General features: G+C 42.5%; 1 protein-coding gene across 1 annotated transcript; it reads left to right on the forward strand.

Annotated features, from left to right (window-relative positions):
* The first annotated feature begins 613 nt into the window (after window positions 1-613).
* Window positions 614-6,999, forward strand: LOC118785983 (interferon alpha/beta receptor 1a-like). The gene is made up of 7 exons (XM_036540963.1): window positions 614-810; window positions 2,479-2,608; window positions 3,232-3,416; window positions 4,408-4,556; window positions 5,214-5,391; window positions 5,859-5,995; window positions 6,380-6,999. The coding sequence occupies exons 1-7, from the start codon at window positions 747-749 to the stop codon at window positions 6,707-6,709; spliced, it is 1,173 nt and encodes a 390-aa protein (XP_036396856.1). The 5' UTR covers window positions 614-746; the 3' UTR covers window positions 6,710-6,999.
* Window positions 7,000-18,014: the final 11,015 nt, after the last annotated feature.

Raw genomic sequence — 18,014 nt, forward strand, 5'->3', positions numbered from 1 at the left:
CTTAGTCAGCTCTTGACTCCCTTTGTGCCTTAGAAATGGTTATGTTTAATGTCTTGTTTAATGAATTTTAAGTGTCTGAATTATGGTGCATGTAGAGTGCATGTCTGGTGCATGCCAATGAAACTGGCATAGACCAATCAGATACCAACAGACATTGTCATTAGGAGGAAAGAGGGCAAGCTTTTCATTAAAAGTTAAGCTAAGACATTTATGCAGGATTCAAAACGCTGTCGACGTTTGAGAGGGAGACATGGGAAGGAAGTTTAATTAATAAGACTGCTTCTTGGGCAAATTGTATTGACTTAAGACTGTTTACCAAACGCGAGGTTATGCACATCCGCCAGATACCAGAGGCAGCACAGTAGATACTGATAAATGTATGGCCTAGAAGAAGGTTATTTTAGGTAATACCAAATTACCAAGACAACGGATCACAGACTATACCATAGGGAGGGAATCCTGGGAGCTAACGGGACATTTAAGAACGGTGTACAAGGCGGTTTTGACTTTCATGCTCCAGCACAGTAGGTGGCGGTAATGCACTTTTCAAGTTTTACACAGGCCGTGAAGAGGAAGCAGATTCGGGAAGACGCTAGTGTTGGTAACTTCGCTGTTAGAGTCCGGATGTCAATGTACTGTCAAGTGCCAATGTACTGAAGAAATTGGAAAAGCGAGCTCTAACTGCAAGCTAAAGCTGGTGTGAAGACATAATGCAGTATTTTATGAAAAAAGTGGCTCCATGAAATATGAACTCCATCTTCATGTTTGTTCTGGTCACTCCCCTTGCCATTCTGATTTGTTTATGTGAAGGTAAGATGTATAACTATGTACCGTTAGCTGGTTGTACTTGACGGAATTTGTGTATTATCTACGACTGTGATAGACTGTATAATGTTCTCTGGCTGCATAAAAATTGTAATTTAAATACGTTCATAACTTATAATGTTGCTATGTGAAATCTAGAAAACTGTAATGTCATTGCTGCTACACTGGAATGGGGAAAATATTTAACCAGAGTTGGTGGGTGGTATTTCCGAACATGCCTTAAAATGCCCCCTGTCAGGCAATTGGCTTTTGTAGCTCAACTATCTATGGGTAATTTAGGGACATTTTCGGCGACGTAAACACGAATTTCCCTATGAAAACTATTTTCTGTCTTTGTTAATACGTTAGCTAGTCAGTTAGCGAAACTGTCGTGGAACATTTAGTTAGTTTAGCAGGAGATCGATTGGCTAACGGTGTCTGCATTTGATAGCTGACTAGAATAGCAAATTCATTTTCGTGGAATGCCGACCGTATTCTTGGTAGTGTTTCGTAAGACAAGTAAGATCGCTAGCTAGCTGTAAAGCTAAACGAGCAGCCTACATGTTTTCCCCTGCTGTGGTACGGACCCGTGTTAAATTCTCGGTGGGGGGTTTCCAGATAGAGTTGTCTCCTCTGACCCGCAGCAGGGTTTTAAATTCCCCTCAGTTGTTGGGCAAATAATCTGTACATCGTATAGTAAAACGACTCCTGAAACTGTTACAAATTTGCTTTCTGCAACTGTCTGTGCTTAAGAAGAATCGGCTGGACCTTCGGCAAGCCATGTTGACAAAAAGATAGGGCTTTACTTTTCTCACTGGGCAGTCTCCAATCTGGAGAATCATCAAAATCATCAAAAATCAAATCATCTAAATGCAGGAAAATCAAAAACACTGTCGCCGTTTGGATTAGACACAGATTTTATCAGAGATATATTTTTTGTTTAAACAGATATTTCTGTCTTGTACTCAGACGATCAAAAAAAAAATCCAATTTCAAACTCTTTACCAAAAACCTGGACCTTCAGAAAAGTAATGGAAGTATACCCTCATAGCGCTGGGCCTGCATCGCAATATAAGAACTGCAAAAACGTCATTAATTTGTGGCACTGTGGTGGTCATCCTTAGTTTCTTTGCACAGATATAGATAGAGTGACTGTTATACATCCAACTGTTCCACTGACAAGTGGAGCTCCCCTGGGGACCATCCCTCTCAGAATTTATCCATTTGATGCTTCCTGTTTCCACACAGACAAAGGCAGATCCCTGAGCAAAGGGATGAAAAAGTTCTGTCATAGTTATCTGCTGCTCAGATGCATTTGTACCATCCTACTGATCACACTGTGTTTACCCTTCCCAGTTTTACTGTTCTGCATTGTGCTGGTGTGTGCGTGGACAATGCCCAGATAGAATCTGAGAGAATATGTCACAGTAGAAACAAGGACATTTTACAGTCAGATGCTGAGTAGAACTGGAAATATGCTGTACTCAGGCTTAATGGCAGATAAATGAATAAAATAATATTTTATTAATAACATTCTGTACTTATGAATTTGTTTACATATTTACATACCTTTATCCAGTACAATTGGCAACGGACATGCTTAAACAGTTGCCCTTTTTTCTTTGAGCGACTGCCTTTATAAAGCTTATTTCCTCTAATGAATTTCTCTTTCAGTGCTTGCCATCTTGCCCAGCCCCCAAAATGTGACTCTGCAGACGCAGAACACTCAGTACATCCTGAGGTGGGATTGGGACAAGCAGGCCATAGGGAACGAAACGGTTACCTTTACTGCACAGTACATACCGTAAGAATCCAGTATGACATGCATGCACACACTTATTTTGCTATGCTGTTATAATTAAGAGTACAGGCAGTAGTCACTTTGACTGAAATGCTTTAAAATAATTGAACAATTCCTTTTTCGTAGTGTAGATATAGTTGCTTAAATTTTTTACATAAAACTAAATAACAGTGGGCCATGAATGGACCCTTGTGGAACACCACATGATGTCTTAGCTGTGCTTGACATGTGCTTTAACTATTAGCAAATATATACTGTTCTCTATTAATTAAACAAATACAAAGCCATTTCATCAACATTTCCTGGAAACCATAACATGTTAACATAGAGAACAGAAATTCGTGATTAATAGTGCTAAAGGCTTTTGAAAGATCAAAAATTATATGTAGGGTGTAGTATGTATTATCTAGGGCTAAAGAAGTCAACAGCTATGAGAAGACCCGTGTATGTTGAGTGATTTTTACAAAAGCCATCTTGATGCTTATATGTAATATTATTTAAGTGCTTTGGTAGTGTTTTGGTGTAGACACACTTTTCCAGAGCTGAAAACAATCCCAAAATAGAAGGATTATTTCTGTTGATTGTCAACAGCTGCCTCTGACCCTTTTCTGTTTTGTCTCCCACAGTAAATATAAACTGTCAAAGAAGAAGAAGACTTGGATATCAGTATGCGATAGGACCTTGGATATCCAGTGTGACTTCACCAACTCTGGCCTGCACTACCAGGGAATCTATGTGCTGCAGGTCCAGGCCAGCTGTGGAAGGGAACACTCAGAGTGGGTCCCCAGAGAATTCTGTCCTGAAAAAGATGGTGAGAAGAGCATAAATCCAAACTCTGTCACTAACACAACATTCACAGTAGGGTTTTAGCTCATACAAGGGTTTGCGCGGGTAAAGCGCAGAGGTTTGTTTTTGTTACCGCCATATTTTAAACCCCTAAACGAGTCATTGTTAGACATAGCTTTTGCGTCTATCAGATGACATCTGAAACACTGTGGCACAAAGTATACTCAGTGCCTGTTCGCAATGTCTTGTAGAAGAGCAAGGACCAGTTTCAAGATGAATATTCTGCATTTTAACTCAAGACATTCATTGAAAAATTATGTCTTTGGGTATAAAAGATGAAGGCCCACTATATTACAATATACAATATACAATATTCTCATATCATAAACCCCTCCTTTTCCCTTACTTATAGTACATTTGAGACTCAATCCCTGCCTTTTCTCTTTCTTAAAATGACTGTGAGGTCAGAACACTTCTCTCTCAGAGTCCTATATAACCCTATACCTACCCCTAACCCCTACCTGTAACCTAGCCCTAGCCCTAATCCTTATCCTAACCCTAGATTTAGCCCTCATCTTAGCCCTGAGCCTAACCCTAGCCATAACCCTAATGCTAACACTCAAAGCCCAGTCGCCATTGTAGCAAAGGGCGAGAGCAGTCACCCCACCCGGCCTCAAACCCGGGTCTATGGGGTACCAAACTGCAGCTTTGACCGCAACGTCAAAGAGCCAGGCTCGTTGGTATGGCAGTCAGAGCACATACTCCTTTTTGTCTCATATCAGAAAAACATTGACTACAAATCAGATTTCTTACTACATAGTTAGCAGATTATGCTGATGTGGATAATATCCAAATTTAGTATTTGACTGATGATACTGCTCCATTGCATGAGGTGATAACATGTTGAGTCCACAGCTGAAAAGCTTAAAAAGATGTTTTTCTTTTTTATTTGGCCATTGTAGTTATGCACATATGATATATTGAATACTCTTTTTCCTTTTCTTGTTTGCCCCCAGCTGAACTGGGTCCTCCCTCTAAAGTGGAGGTGACTGCTGTGAAAGGTTTGCTACAAATATGGATCTCTGACCCCTTGACCAGTAGCAACACATCCATGAAGGACACTCTTGTACCTGATTTGTATTACCTAATCCAGTTTTGGAAACAGGTGAGTTGTCACTCTTATTTATGGTTTCTTGTTTTTTTTTTTTTTTTTGAAAAATCGCACACTTTTACCCCCTGTTAACAGCTGCTTTCACATACTAAGAGATTCACGCTGCTTCTGAAATAAACAGACCAAATGAAAACTTAACAGTTATCTCAAGCCTGTGTGAGGTGAACTGCAGATAGCCGTTTACTTTGTGTGAATCTGAGGTCCATTTATTATTACTATTATTATTATTATTATTATCATTATTATTATTATTATTATTATTATTACTGCTGTCTCACTATAATGAAATTAGTGCTAATTCAGAGCACGGTTCAAAAGTGAAGCACACAGCCCCACACTGCTTCCCTTCCACTTCTTCCAGATTTGGTTTTGACAAGAAAACACCTCTACAGTCTTTCCTTTCGACCACAGTACTAGGGTTGTAACTGTGCTAGTCTAACGAGACCCAGTTAGGAGCCAATAAAAACTTGACCACAAGCTCACACCTGTGGTCCTATTGTGGTTGTAGCCTAGAATAAAACACACTTGCTAGTTTCTGTTCCTCAGATTTTGTTTATATTTTAAATTCAGAATTAGTCAGACTCACCTTTTTTACATCAGTACTACGTTCACTACAGGAAAAGCTAAGCCTTTTTTTTTTTTTCGCAACAGTCCGGTTGGTCCTCACCGAACGTGCGGCTGGACAGCAACGTTTTAAAGACGAGCACCAACGAAGTGACGCTGTCGGAGCTGGAGCCCTGGACGACGTACTGCTTGAGAGTACGGTCGCACGATGACTTCTGGAACAGGACCAGTCATTTCAGCCCCACCCAGTGCCTGAAAGCCACAGGTGAGACCGCTCGCCTACCAGTGTATCGCCAGACCACTACACTGGTGTTCCTTCAGCTAGGGCTGCACTGCTGCATCCCTGATGCAAAATCAAATCGCTGGCAGATTTTGGCTCAGAAAATACTGAATGTGCGGGGATGGACAGTCTGTCAAGCATTCACTTCTTTGACAAGCCCCCCACCCCCACCCCACAAAAATTTTTAGCGGACAACAAAAATCTTTTACTGGCCCAAGACACTGAGTCATTGATAGCACAGCTTTACAGTGCATATGAGGTGGGTCTCAGAGATACACAACCAGTTTCTCCCCGCTGTGAGGTGCAGTTTGGGAAGTAGACTTGAAGGTTCACATCTCAGGTGCATTCAGTCTATTCAGAGGTATATATCCTGAATTTCTCCTGTAAATATCCAGCTATAACTTGTGAATCTCCATATGTGTGTGCGTGTGTGTGTTTGTGTGTTCATTCAGGTGTGATGCCCCTCTGGCTGATACTCCTGTTGCTTTGCCTTGTGGGTGTGCTGCTGTCCTATGCCACTTTCAGGACATTCCGAGTGTTCAAGTCTACCTTCTTCCCCTCCCTCCAGCTCCCAGCCAGCATACACGAGGTAGGGTGACGTTCTGACCCTCGGGGGCCGTTCAGCAGTGACCACAGGGTCATTGCTTCAGTACCAGAAAAGGGCGTTTTCTGTCTATCTGCTTTACTGTGTGGTCAGTCTCCACAAACATCCTTTAGTGAATAGGTTCTGAAATTTTTAATGAAGTAAATTTGTGTTTTTTAATTTATTTTACACTGCAGTAATATTAGTTATATTCTTTTTGTGTAGTCAGACACAAAATATTTAATACATCTTTACATACGTAACTCAGTGATATGTATTGAAATAGATGGATAAAGACATTTCATGTAACGCATCTCATTTAGTTAATTTTAGTTCAGTACTGATGTCAGTCTCTCTTTTTTTCTATTTGCTTCCATCCCCGAAACACAGTACTTTTGGGACTCCCCCTGCTCCGACCAACCCCGCCTGCTGACCCCAGAGTCAGAGACAGAGGTCTGCTATGAGAAGCTGCATGTGTGTCCCAAGGTGATCCTCCCTGAGATACACGCCCCACCCGACCCTCCGGGCCCGGAGGCGGACACTTCCGGCCATAGCTCAGACTCGGGGGTGTACTCCACGGAGGAGGGGTCAGGACAGCTGGGCGGGCCGTCTCCAGCGTGCTCGGCACAGGCCCCAGAGCAGCGGAAGATGGCTGACGTGAGGACAGACTCCGGGATTGGGAGGATGGGCACTGTTCCTGCCGATGACTGCTGGCCTTGACCCCTCCGGCGGAAGCGCTTTGAGTGAAGCAAGGCCCTCTGCACGAGTGTGAAACCTTGCCCAGAGATGAGGGGGAACTGAGAGGATGTGCGTGTTCAGAAAAATGCACTGCGTGTATATGCTACCGCTTTCATTTCAACAGGACCCGACTCTCACTTCTCGTTTCCAGAGGAGGTGGAGATGCTGAACGTGTGATCCAAGATGAGGGCGTCTTTAATCTTAAATTGCACGTAAACAACAGACACACTTGCCACAGACACACTTGTCCGCTGCCTGTCTTTGTGACCCCCCCCCCCCCCCCCCCCCGAACGTGGCGTGGCATTGAGGAGCGCTGAGACTGACACGGATGTGTGCACTCTGATGCTGTGCGTGGGATTTGGGGAGACAGCGCAGGCCCTGGAAGGGCTCTGCTGTGTTCTGTGAGAGCCGGCGTAGCTGGCCGAGTGCCGAGCGCTTGTGCCCCGGAGGCTCACCGAAAAGCTGTCCAATGGAAGGCGCTCGCGCGGGCACGCGGTGTCATAGTGGGGCAGGGAATAAAAAGAGGTGCACAGAAACAAGGGAAAAGGAGCAGGCTGCATGTACGTCGGCACAGAAGGAAGTGATCTTTTGGGCTGTGTTGTCCTCCGTTTCATTGTGCCTATGTGTTCATAAGTACGCACGCAGAGAATGACCAGAATGATCCCACTCGAAGAGCTAAGCAGCTCTTTTTTGAAAAAGCCAAAGCAGTATCTGTTCAGATTCAATTTTTGTTTTTACTATAGTGGTACCTTTGATTAAAGAGTGTCAGGAAGCTGTCTGTTCCATTGGTTTGGAGAGACCTATGCAAATCAAGTGGATTTTTTTGTCGGTAAGCGGTAATTATGCACCTAGATGAATAAGTGTGTCCAAGCATGACCAGTGTTGAAAGCTGTGTGTAATTTATGGCCTGCAGTGTGCCACTATGTTTATGATATCTGCAGAATCCTGAAAAACACACAGTCCCTTGAGGAATAGTGGTGATTATTTAGTGATCATTATATTAATAGACTGATTAGGTAGAATTAGTATGCACAGACACATTCACATTATACACTGTGTAGTTTTTGGGCTGATCACAGAGTTGTGACCTGTGGCCTACATTCCAAGAGATGCTGCTATGTTGGAACAATCATGCACACAGGCATACTGAAGTATGTACGTGATACAAGGCCGTCCCAACGGAAAGGCCTATGATTTCGAGCACTCATATAGCTGTAGTTCGGTATTAGGTCAGTCACTCCATATTTAACCATGTGGAAATGCATATATTACAACATATATCACAACCAAGATATCTTAGATCTTTGAGGCTTCTTATATTAAAAGTTTTGTTCTTGGGTGATATAGGGATTCTCTACCCGGTGGGACTTTCTCCCACTCTGTTTCCCATGTCAATGTTTGTGACAAAGAGGAGTTGGGTCAGTGTGTACTCCCTTATCCATCAAGGATACCCTTTGAAGCAATGTTTTTCCAATTAGGCGCCAGACTCTGGACGATACAAGGTCAGTTATAATCAAATATCTGGACAGCTTAGGTCATCAGTTTCCCCCTCTTTAGGATGGTATAAGATGTTCTTTGTGCAGCAGAGTTCCAGTGCGTGTGTGAGTCATTCTGTGAGTTCCAGTCACCCACCTGCAGCAGAGACAGACTGGATTGTGAGAGGTTGATGAGTGTGTAAGGTGTAAGACTCTAAGTGAGACTTAGTGCGTGTAACATCTGAGCCGACCATCGCCTTGCTGCACTGAAGACCATCAATAAACCTGTTTCTACCTCTCCTTCAACCACGGTCCAGACTGAAGTTCTTTGTGTAACAGTTGTATTAGTTAGCCTGCAAGTACATCAATTTCACCGAAAGCCAACACCCTCTTTTGAAGAGGCCTCAGTGTTCATATTACTCTATTGACTGGTGGTGCTACAGGTATTCCATGACTGGAAGGAAATCCATGTCTTAAAGAGATACTGTTTTTCTGTGCAATTATAAGCTTTCCTTCATAGTTCTTCCTCTCTGGCTTCATTTTTGTCCTACCCTAGGTCATGAAAATATCAGGAGTGTCAGGACTAAAAGGTGACATCAACCCTGAATAGTAAGAAAGCCTAGCATGTTTGTTGTCATGGTGGCTCTGTAATTGTAACCGTGACCATTCATTTGTGGCAATGTAGTCTATTTTCAAATGATATCAGAGCACTTTTACTGAAAACTTGGATTCACCAATACATGTTTATGCTGAATGTGAAAAAATATGAGTTTGTGGAAATTCAGTCTATATACACATATGCTGCTATATATTAATGTTTTCCATTTCCTTATTTGAAGAGCACTTTCCATCACATTTTCAGATGAAGTCACTGAACTGTAAATATGCGGGCATCTTGGCTTTCTACCTGCAGCGGTTTTCATGGTTTCTGTGGTACGGTGGTTTATATTGAAAGTGACCTTGAGTGAGGCTGTCCAAATGCATGTGAATGAGTTGAAACTCATTTACTCATTAACAAAACTGTTAAATGGCATTTTTGACTGTTAATAAAATGACTGTTCCATATATTCTATGTATACGCAATGTTTCACACCTCAACAGTGACTTTGGCTGCTGTCACGATTGTGGTAGCTATGACTATGGTGTCACTCCTTAATGGTGATAGTGAAGCATGTGTCATATAGAAATGTGTTTATTGGCACCTGTGTGGCCACAATTAAATGCCTCTCCTGTGAGCCTGTTGAATCCTATAGGTTGGAAAGATATCCTTCAACCAGCATGTGGTTTAGACCCAGGGGTATGACAACAACTTTAAGTATCCACTGCTCTGGTGCTCTGTGATAACCTGTCCTATGTGATTGGACGTGACTTCCAATAGACTTAGAGATAAGCGATGGTCCGTGGTTTTGTCTGTAAAGTACGGACGGCTCAAGTCTGCATTTTGTGGGGCAGCCACACCATGCGATATACTGTGGACTACTCCCATATAGTGAACGCTGGACTTGCATGCTATACTGCTTTCTTCAACTGTGGGAGTTTAACTTCTGACTGGAGATGGTTTCCTGAGAATCCGAAATGGCAGAGTGCAAAAATCATATTACATAAGAGCATTGCTGCATTGCTGAGTTCAGGATATTAAACTTTGGAGAATCCTGCCCATGTGGCATTGGCCCATTCCGCTACACAGGATATGACACCACCGTACACATTCCTGGTTTTATCCTTTGTCATTAGCTCGGGTATGTGACCAAAATATCACTGGACCCCAGAAGACTCCATAAATCTAATTTTGACATGGCTGTAGTTGTTACAGCGTGCGCTCCATGACCCGTGTATGTCAAAATCAATAATACCCCGCTGGATCCTACTTACAGTTTCAACTAGAGCACTATCAGAGAGTTTGGCAGCTGGGTGTGTCTCAGAGGGAGAGGCAAGAAGAGCATGCTCCTGGAATCTGTCTCACTGGGCAGACAGAAGAGTTCATCTTATTTTTTATCATCATCCTCTTTCTGTCTTTTCAGTGACTTCTTGGTTCTGTTCGTTCTTCTCATCGCTTCAGTCATCATTTCTCTCGCCCTCTCTCTCTGTTTTTCCTCTCACACACATCCACACACCTGGCTCTGTCTCACAGACCCACACACAAATGCACACACGCGTTCACACCTGCAGAAGAACACATGAACTATAATCTCCAGTAACTCCCTTTCAGATGCACAGCCTAGCAGAATGCAGTACGCTCCCACAGTTTCAAAGGCAGAAGGGTAAACACCCAGGAGGTTCCTCCACCATTGTTCATTCTTCATTGTTCATTAAGCTCCCTGCATTATTTTCTTATTAGTTTTGGGTGGACATGAGAGCGAACAGACTAAAACGGACAGCAGGAAGCTGAAGCCTGTGACAGATATGCTTATTTGGCAGCTACTGTGTGGCAGTGTGCCACAGAATGTGGCGGTTCTTTGATGTTGTCTATGTCACGTACTTCTGTGCTCTCTGAGCATACCTTAAATCATGGAGAGTTCTTATGATCATAATGTAAACTTTGTGTTCTCAGGTGTCTGACTTGTTGTACTTGGCAGTTGGCTTTTTCTTCGCGTGTGGAAAAAATCAACATCGCTGTGTTATTGCTTCTCTGCTGCCCCCTGCTGTCACATCTGCTGAGAAACACAAGCAAGGAGTTACATTCCACACATGATGAAACCCTCTCCACTGCCTTTATTGACTGCACTGCAGGTAGGCATGCATTTTCAACATCAGCTGCGAGAAGACCTGCTCCTTCACCCAGCTGTGTTTCTTCCTTCTTCCTCATCCTCACCTTCTTTGTCCTTATACTCATACAGGCCTCCTGATGGGACTTATCTGTTAACACCATGAAAAGGTAAGGAAGCTTTTCCCACTTCTGATAAGGCCATACCCTTATCACAAAAGGGAGAGATACCACCTGTTAATGGGGTTTTGGTTGCCAGACTACAAATTTTTCAAATTGATTCCAAATTGTTGCTGAGGGATTTGTTTTCATGTATAATGTGCTTCATTATTTAGTAAAATGAGAAGTCATTCGTTTATTAATGCGGCTTCAGAACTATGCATGGATTGTTGATATTATGTAAGTGGGTCCATACTTGGATTTCTACTTCATTGTAGGAATAACCAACAGCTTTTGCACCATAGCAATTGCACAAAAGTTTGCTTCCTGTATGATATGCTCTGCCAGCTATGTCCAAAGGCCAATCTCTAAGCCAAAAAGGTCTAATCTAACCTTTCACATTGAGAAAGGATGACCACACCGATTCCCATGACCTCTTTATGCTCATTAAAATGCAGTCTGTTTATTCACACTGCACAGTCCTGTAAAACATTCACCTTCACAAGAATAATGGCTGATTTGCAGAGCTGGAATGCAGAGTGCATTGTGCTGACCTGTCTCACACGATGGTCTGCGGTCTGATATTGCTCTGTGTTATACCCATGCTCCTCCAGCATCCCTCAGGGCCCTACTAAAGCTGCAGGGGGAGAGTCACACGCGGGTAGCTGGGACAGCTGCGCAGACGCTGCAGATGCCACACTGCCAGAAACAGCACAGGGAATAGAAGTCAGAATAACCCCAGGAGCAGCATCACTCTGGACAAAACTTTGCCATCTAACTGAGGAGGTGAGGGCAGGGAAGGTGGGGCAGAGCAGCTGACTGAGCTGTGGGAGCAGTTTGTTGCGCTGTCATAGCAGTTTACAGTGACTGGCTGCATAGATGGATGACACAGAGCAACTGGACCAGCCCACTGCTCCTCAGGTCTTTTCCTTCTCAGAAAGATTAGGAAGTCTCAGAAAATTAGGAAAAAACAGGACTAAAAGCTCTCTGTTGACAAATGATCTTTTAAAGGGATTGATGTGGCTCAGTGGTTAAGGAGCTTGCCTTGAGCATAAGCTGAGCTTTACAGCACAGGTTCAAGCCCAGCCCTGCCATTTGCCAACCATAACCAGGAGCCCAGAGAGGCAGAACAAACTGGCTTCATTCCACCAGGGACAGGATACCAGCCAGGGTATCCTCCCTCCACCCTGCAACTCATGAGGTGCCTGCAACCTGCTCAGATTGATAGACCAACTCTCCAATGAGTGTATTAATAACAGAAAAGAAAGTCTGTTACACATAGGTCAGTATTTGGTGAATCCCATTTATTCCTTAGCGCTGACAATGATTTTCTTTGTTACCATGTGTGAGTGTGTTCATGGGTTTGAGACATTCATTAGTACTTGCAAAGTATGTTAACCTAGCTATATCTGGATGTATATGGGGCTGATGTAGGACTACAAAAAATCTGCACTTCAGTAGTGCAGTCATGCACCGCTTAACATCCATTCGGACAGCAAGTGATACAGTAACATCTGTCGCCATTTCATGTAGACAGACCTTGAAAGAAAGCATACAGCTGTTTCCTGAATTAATCATTGTTGTATTGTCACACCGCTTCCTCATTTGTGCATCTAATCTATGCAGGAACCACAGTGCTCTGGCCCTCCCTTTCAGAGGACGTGCACATACAAACATAGCACTGAGATAATATGTGCATGTTGCAAAGAGAAACTATACACACAAATATACACACCTATGAAGAGTAGAGACATGAAGTCCTCCTGATGTGAAATGTGTTCTAACATGCATTGTGTCTGTGGAATAAGACTATAGAATGAGCCAGTTCCTCATGATGAAGCATGCAATTCTTTTGTAGCACAAGAGTGTACTAAATAGCCTCGTACATAGACACTCTCATATCCTTATCACACAGACTGTCTCTCTCTCTCTTACATACACACACACACACACACACAAACACATATGCTCATATCCCTATCCACATAGATGTAACCCTCATAACCTCACACCCATACCCCCCCCCCCCCCCCTTGTCCCCCTCCCACACAGACACATGCTGTGACAGAGCTGGCTGAGGCTCTGCACATAAATTAACAGAAGGAGTAAAACTTACCAAAAAAAAACAGTAATTTATTTAAAAACCACACACAAGCACAGGAGAACCAGTCTACAGCCACCAGCACACAAAATGGCTTCCAAAAGTCTGAACCTCCACACCCCTGTATATAACAAGCCTAATTAGGGCAGGTGTGACCAGTTAACTAGTTTGCAGACAGACAAGACAATTAACAAAACAATTAAACAATTATTACATAATCAACTAAGATAAACATGAAGCCTGTTTCAGTTGTCGTTGATTGATTAAAGCGTTTATTTTACAAGATGGAAAATGAACAATTTGAGGATCCTCAATTTACACAGTTGGACATCCAAATAACCAATTTAACAATTAAACAATTCACATTTAACATTTAGTCTGTTGGGGAGGGGTGAAGGGCTGCTCCTTCACACATACACATGCACGCGCACACACACACAGACACACATCTCTTTGTGGAAGTGAATATTACATAAGGGATGTCTGCGGAACTGAATGTTGTTTTATGGGCAACAACAAAAAAATAGCTCCTAAAGAAAGACACAGAGTTTTATTATTGCTCACTGTTTGTTTTAGCTCTCTGTCCAGACCACTTCCTTATCTATCTGTTTGATCTAACCTGCTGGCCAAGTGGCTGACCACAGCACTCTCATATCTCTTTGGACAGAGACACATACTCACACTCCAGTGTATATTCACAAACATGCATCGATCAGTGCAGAGGCAGCTCAGACACATGCATATGCACATACGCCGATGAGCCAAAACATTATGACCACCTGGTAGTACATTATGACCACCTAATATGCTGTTGGTCCTCCATGTGCTGCCAAAACAGCGCCGACCCACTGAGCCATGGACTCTACAAGACCCCTGAAGGTGTCCTGTGGTATCTGACACCAAAACATTAGCAGCAGATCCTTCAAGTCCTGTAAGTTGCGAGGTGGAGCCGACGTGGATCGGACTTGTTGGTCCAGCACATCCCGCAGATGCTCAATCAGATTGAGATCTGGAGAATTTGGAGGCCAGGGCAACACCTTGAACACTTCATCATGTTCCTTAAACCATTCCCAAACAATGTGTTCAGTGTGGCAGGGCACATTATTCTGATGAAAAAGGCCACTGCCAGCAGGGGATACCATTGCCATGAAGGGGTGTACCTGGCCTGCAACGATGTTTAGGTAGGTGGCACCGGTCATTGATGTCTACATGAATGACCGGACCCAGGGTTTCCCAGCAGAAAATTGCCCAGAGCATCACACTCCCTCTACTGGCTTGTCGTCTTCCAACAGTGCATCTGGTGCCATCAGTTCCCCAGGTAAACGGTGCACACGTACACGGCCATCCACGTGATCCAAAAGAAAACGGGACTCATCCGACCAGGCGACCCTCTTCCACTGCTCCAAGGTCCAGTTCTGTTCGCGTGCCTGTTGTAGGCGCTTTCGACAGTGGACAGGGGTCATCATACCAAGTGGTCATAATGTTTTGGCTCATCGGTCTATGTGACCCCATTGGAATGCAGCTGTACGCCAGCCGCCATTGGCCGCTAGAGGATCTGTTGAATGTTTTCTCTGACAGTTACTGTGTTGTGACTTCACCATCTGAACATGTCCCTGAACAGGAAACAGGACTTGGTGTATCACATCCTCTGTCCATATCACTTTCTATCATTTGCATGTTTGATCTCTACCTAAGCGAGGTTCTTTCTGTGTAGTTATATTCTTCCATAATATACTAAGAGGGTTCCCTTAAATTATTTTCCCCTCCCCTACTCCTACATGTGACTCTGCCCACCTTCAACTTATTGGATGAAACCACTTCCTGGCAAACCTCCCTTAAAAATTGAGAATTTGATAAAAATTTTTGGACACTATGCAAACTCATTTGCTTTCTCTCAAAGCTGATGCCAAATGTGTGAAAACTGAAATGAACAAAATCACCAGTAGAGAAAACATGCATGATCTGCTATAGCAAGGGATTCCCTGGGACTACATGATTCATTTATGTTCGGTCTATTCCCAAATAATGACATAGTAACGTGAGTGTGCTTCTTGTGTGTTGGATGAGGCACAAGGTGGGCGGAAAGGTAGGGGTCATAATTTGGGGATTGTGATGACTTGGGAAGTGCCTCTTCCTGTTTCCATGATTAGTCCCAAAGGCCATGTGAGTCACAGGTCTGATATTCCCATTACATTACATTACATTCCTTTGGCAGATGCTGTTATCCAGAGTGACTTACAGAAGAAAGGAACAGAGGTGTATCCATTCAAGCTCAATGAGCAACAGTGTCAGACCAGGTGTAATGAAAACAGACTGGGATCCAAGAGCGGTCAACAATGTTTAATGACGAAAGGCAAATCATAGTCAGTAACAAGAAGCAGCAGTACAAAAACAAATCCAAACTTGAGCAAGGTCCAAAGAACAAGCAAGGGTCAAAAACGGCAGTCAAAACACAGAATGGCAGAGTGCAGGCTTGGTAGAGTTCAAACAAACAATACCTCACAGTGATGCAACACAAACTGAGTCGTTGTGTAGCAAGGAACTGATTGAATCACAAGTCACAGGTGCACTTGGTGATCTGGTGAGGTTGAGCAGGGCTGAACTGGGCATGGCTGAGCTGGCTGACTGACACCAGGCTTAAAACAACTCTTCCAGACCAGTGAGTGTGAGCACAACACTATTCAAGCCCTACCTAAGTTAACTTGTGTAATCTGACTGGACAGCCTGGAAAGTAAGGAAAGACAAGTACAAGACTACCATACATCACAGTCACTAGATCACAGAATCCAAAGCATATTGTGATAGTTCACATAAAATAAACAACAAGTTATACAACTAATACAAGTGGCAGGTGTTAGGAGCTGGGGATTTTGCAGTGGAACCAAGATGTAGGCTGAAAAGGTGGGTCTTTAGTCTGCACTGGAAGATGAACAGTGATGCCACTGTCCTGACCCTCATGGGAAGTGCATTCCACTACTGAGGGACCAGTACAGAGAGGCAGCATGTCTGAAAGGAGTGATTCCATTGGACTGGGACAGTCAGTTGCTCCAAGGTTGCAGAGCATAGTGATCCGGGCAGTACATACGGTTTGAAGACCGACTGTAGGCGTGAAGGGGCTGTCCCATGTGTTATCTGTCCTCAAGGAGAAATGTCAAAACAGTACTCTGTCTGAATGCCCACCCCAAGGTTTAAATTTCCAAAGAGTAATTTGACTGGTTTATCGGAAGGGTAATGGGGTCTTGGCAGACTATCACTCCTGATTTTCAATTGTTATTGGGGCTTTTTGTTTTCACCAAGTGGGCACAGTGTACTTCTAAGTGGTTGCACTCTGAACAGATACACTCTAGGTTCTACGACTGTGTTTTATTTTACCATGGAGTGTTTTTTTCCCCTTATTTGATTTATACCATGTTAATTGTCCATGTTATGTTGTTATGCTGTCGTCTTTTTTTTTTCTTAGTTTTAGTTAGTTAGTTTTTCTTACTAGAAGTACCTGCTGAATTGAATTCTCTGAATAAAATCTGAGAAGATCACATTGTTTTCCAGACGATTATTTGTTTACACTTGAAATAATCTTACACAGGCTTTTGGGAAAAGAATCCAGAGTAATCAGTATTCATATCACGGTCACTAAGGTTTATTTAAGAGACATTGAAGAGGGTTTTTGTGATTCCTTGCCAGGTTTTATTTAAACATACAGAGGGACAGACTTCCTGTTTTCTCAGCTATTCATAGAACAGAGAGAGGACAGTGCTTCAGTTGTCTCAACCACTTAAAATGGCTCATTTCCATTTCAATTATCGATTAAAACAAGCAAGGGAAACATTATGAACACAAGTATGTTTCATAAAGAACTACGACATAGTATACACACATTCATTATTGATTTAAGAGTAAAATAAAATTTAAGATACAATAAAGAATATTCTCCAACATTGTTTCATGCATAGAATCACTGCCTGATTTGTTCCACATTTCAGTCACAAAAGACAAATCTAAGATGCTCATGTGTACGCACCTACAGTGGCAAGATGGTCAGGGACTTGATCTTATCATTTAATTTAAATCTGAATTAAATCTATTTAGTAGACTTTTGACTGGGAAACCGTTATAAGAGAAAAAAAAAACTTTTATCTTTCAATGGGCATTTTTTTTAAAGACGCTAAAATTGATACTCAAAGGATTGAACAAAATCATGGTGAATCTGTATAGCAATAGAAAAGCATATCATGCAAGGTGTCATTTGCAGCCTATCCTAAGTTTTCTTTCTCTTTCTTTTTTTTAGCAGCATTTTCCCTCTCGTTACCAATACAACGAGATGAAGACAAGCATGCTGTTTCATGTCCATTTGTATGAGGAACCTTCAATCACAGAGGAACTCAAGAAAGAAACTGCAAAAAAATCATCTTCATTGTTTGGTTCAAAAAGATGATTTTTTTGCAGTGCAATGCAGAACATTGCTTCTTGTGCATGGTTTCCAGACATAGACTGACTTCACCCTGTCTTTAATTGATTGAATATTTCTTCATTTTCAAATTTAGCAAATATCATACACAGAATGATACCCTCATGAATAAATACGTATTTAAATCAGTGTATGCCCTTTGGGTATACTAGCTCTCTACACATCTCCACTGTATAAATTTTTGTAGTTTACCACATTCGTATGTATGTGATTGCTCATATTTTGAAATGTTACTTAGTTACACTGCAATTCCGCATATTCAATACTTTCTGAACAGCTCATATTTGTTTTTTCTTAGCCAAAGTTTTTTCTTTTTCATTTTGGTAGTGAAGACCTTTGATATGCATCAGCTTTGACAATGGAAAAACAAGTAAAATATACCA

The sequence above is a fragment of the Megalops cyprinoides genome, chromosome 11 (genome assembly GCF_013368585.1).
Source record: "Megalops cyprinoides isolate fMegCyp1 chromosome 11, fMegCyp1.pri, whole genome shotgun sequence".
NCBI classification, from domain to species: domain Eukaryota; kingdom Metazoa; phylum Chordata; class Actinopteri; order Elopiformes; family Megalopidae; genus Megalops; species Megalops cyprinoides.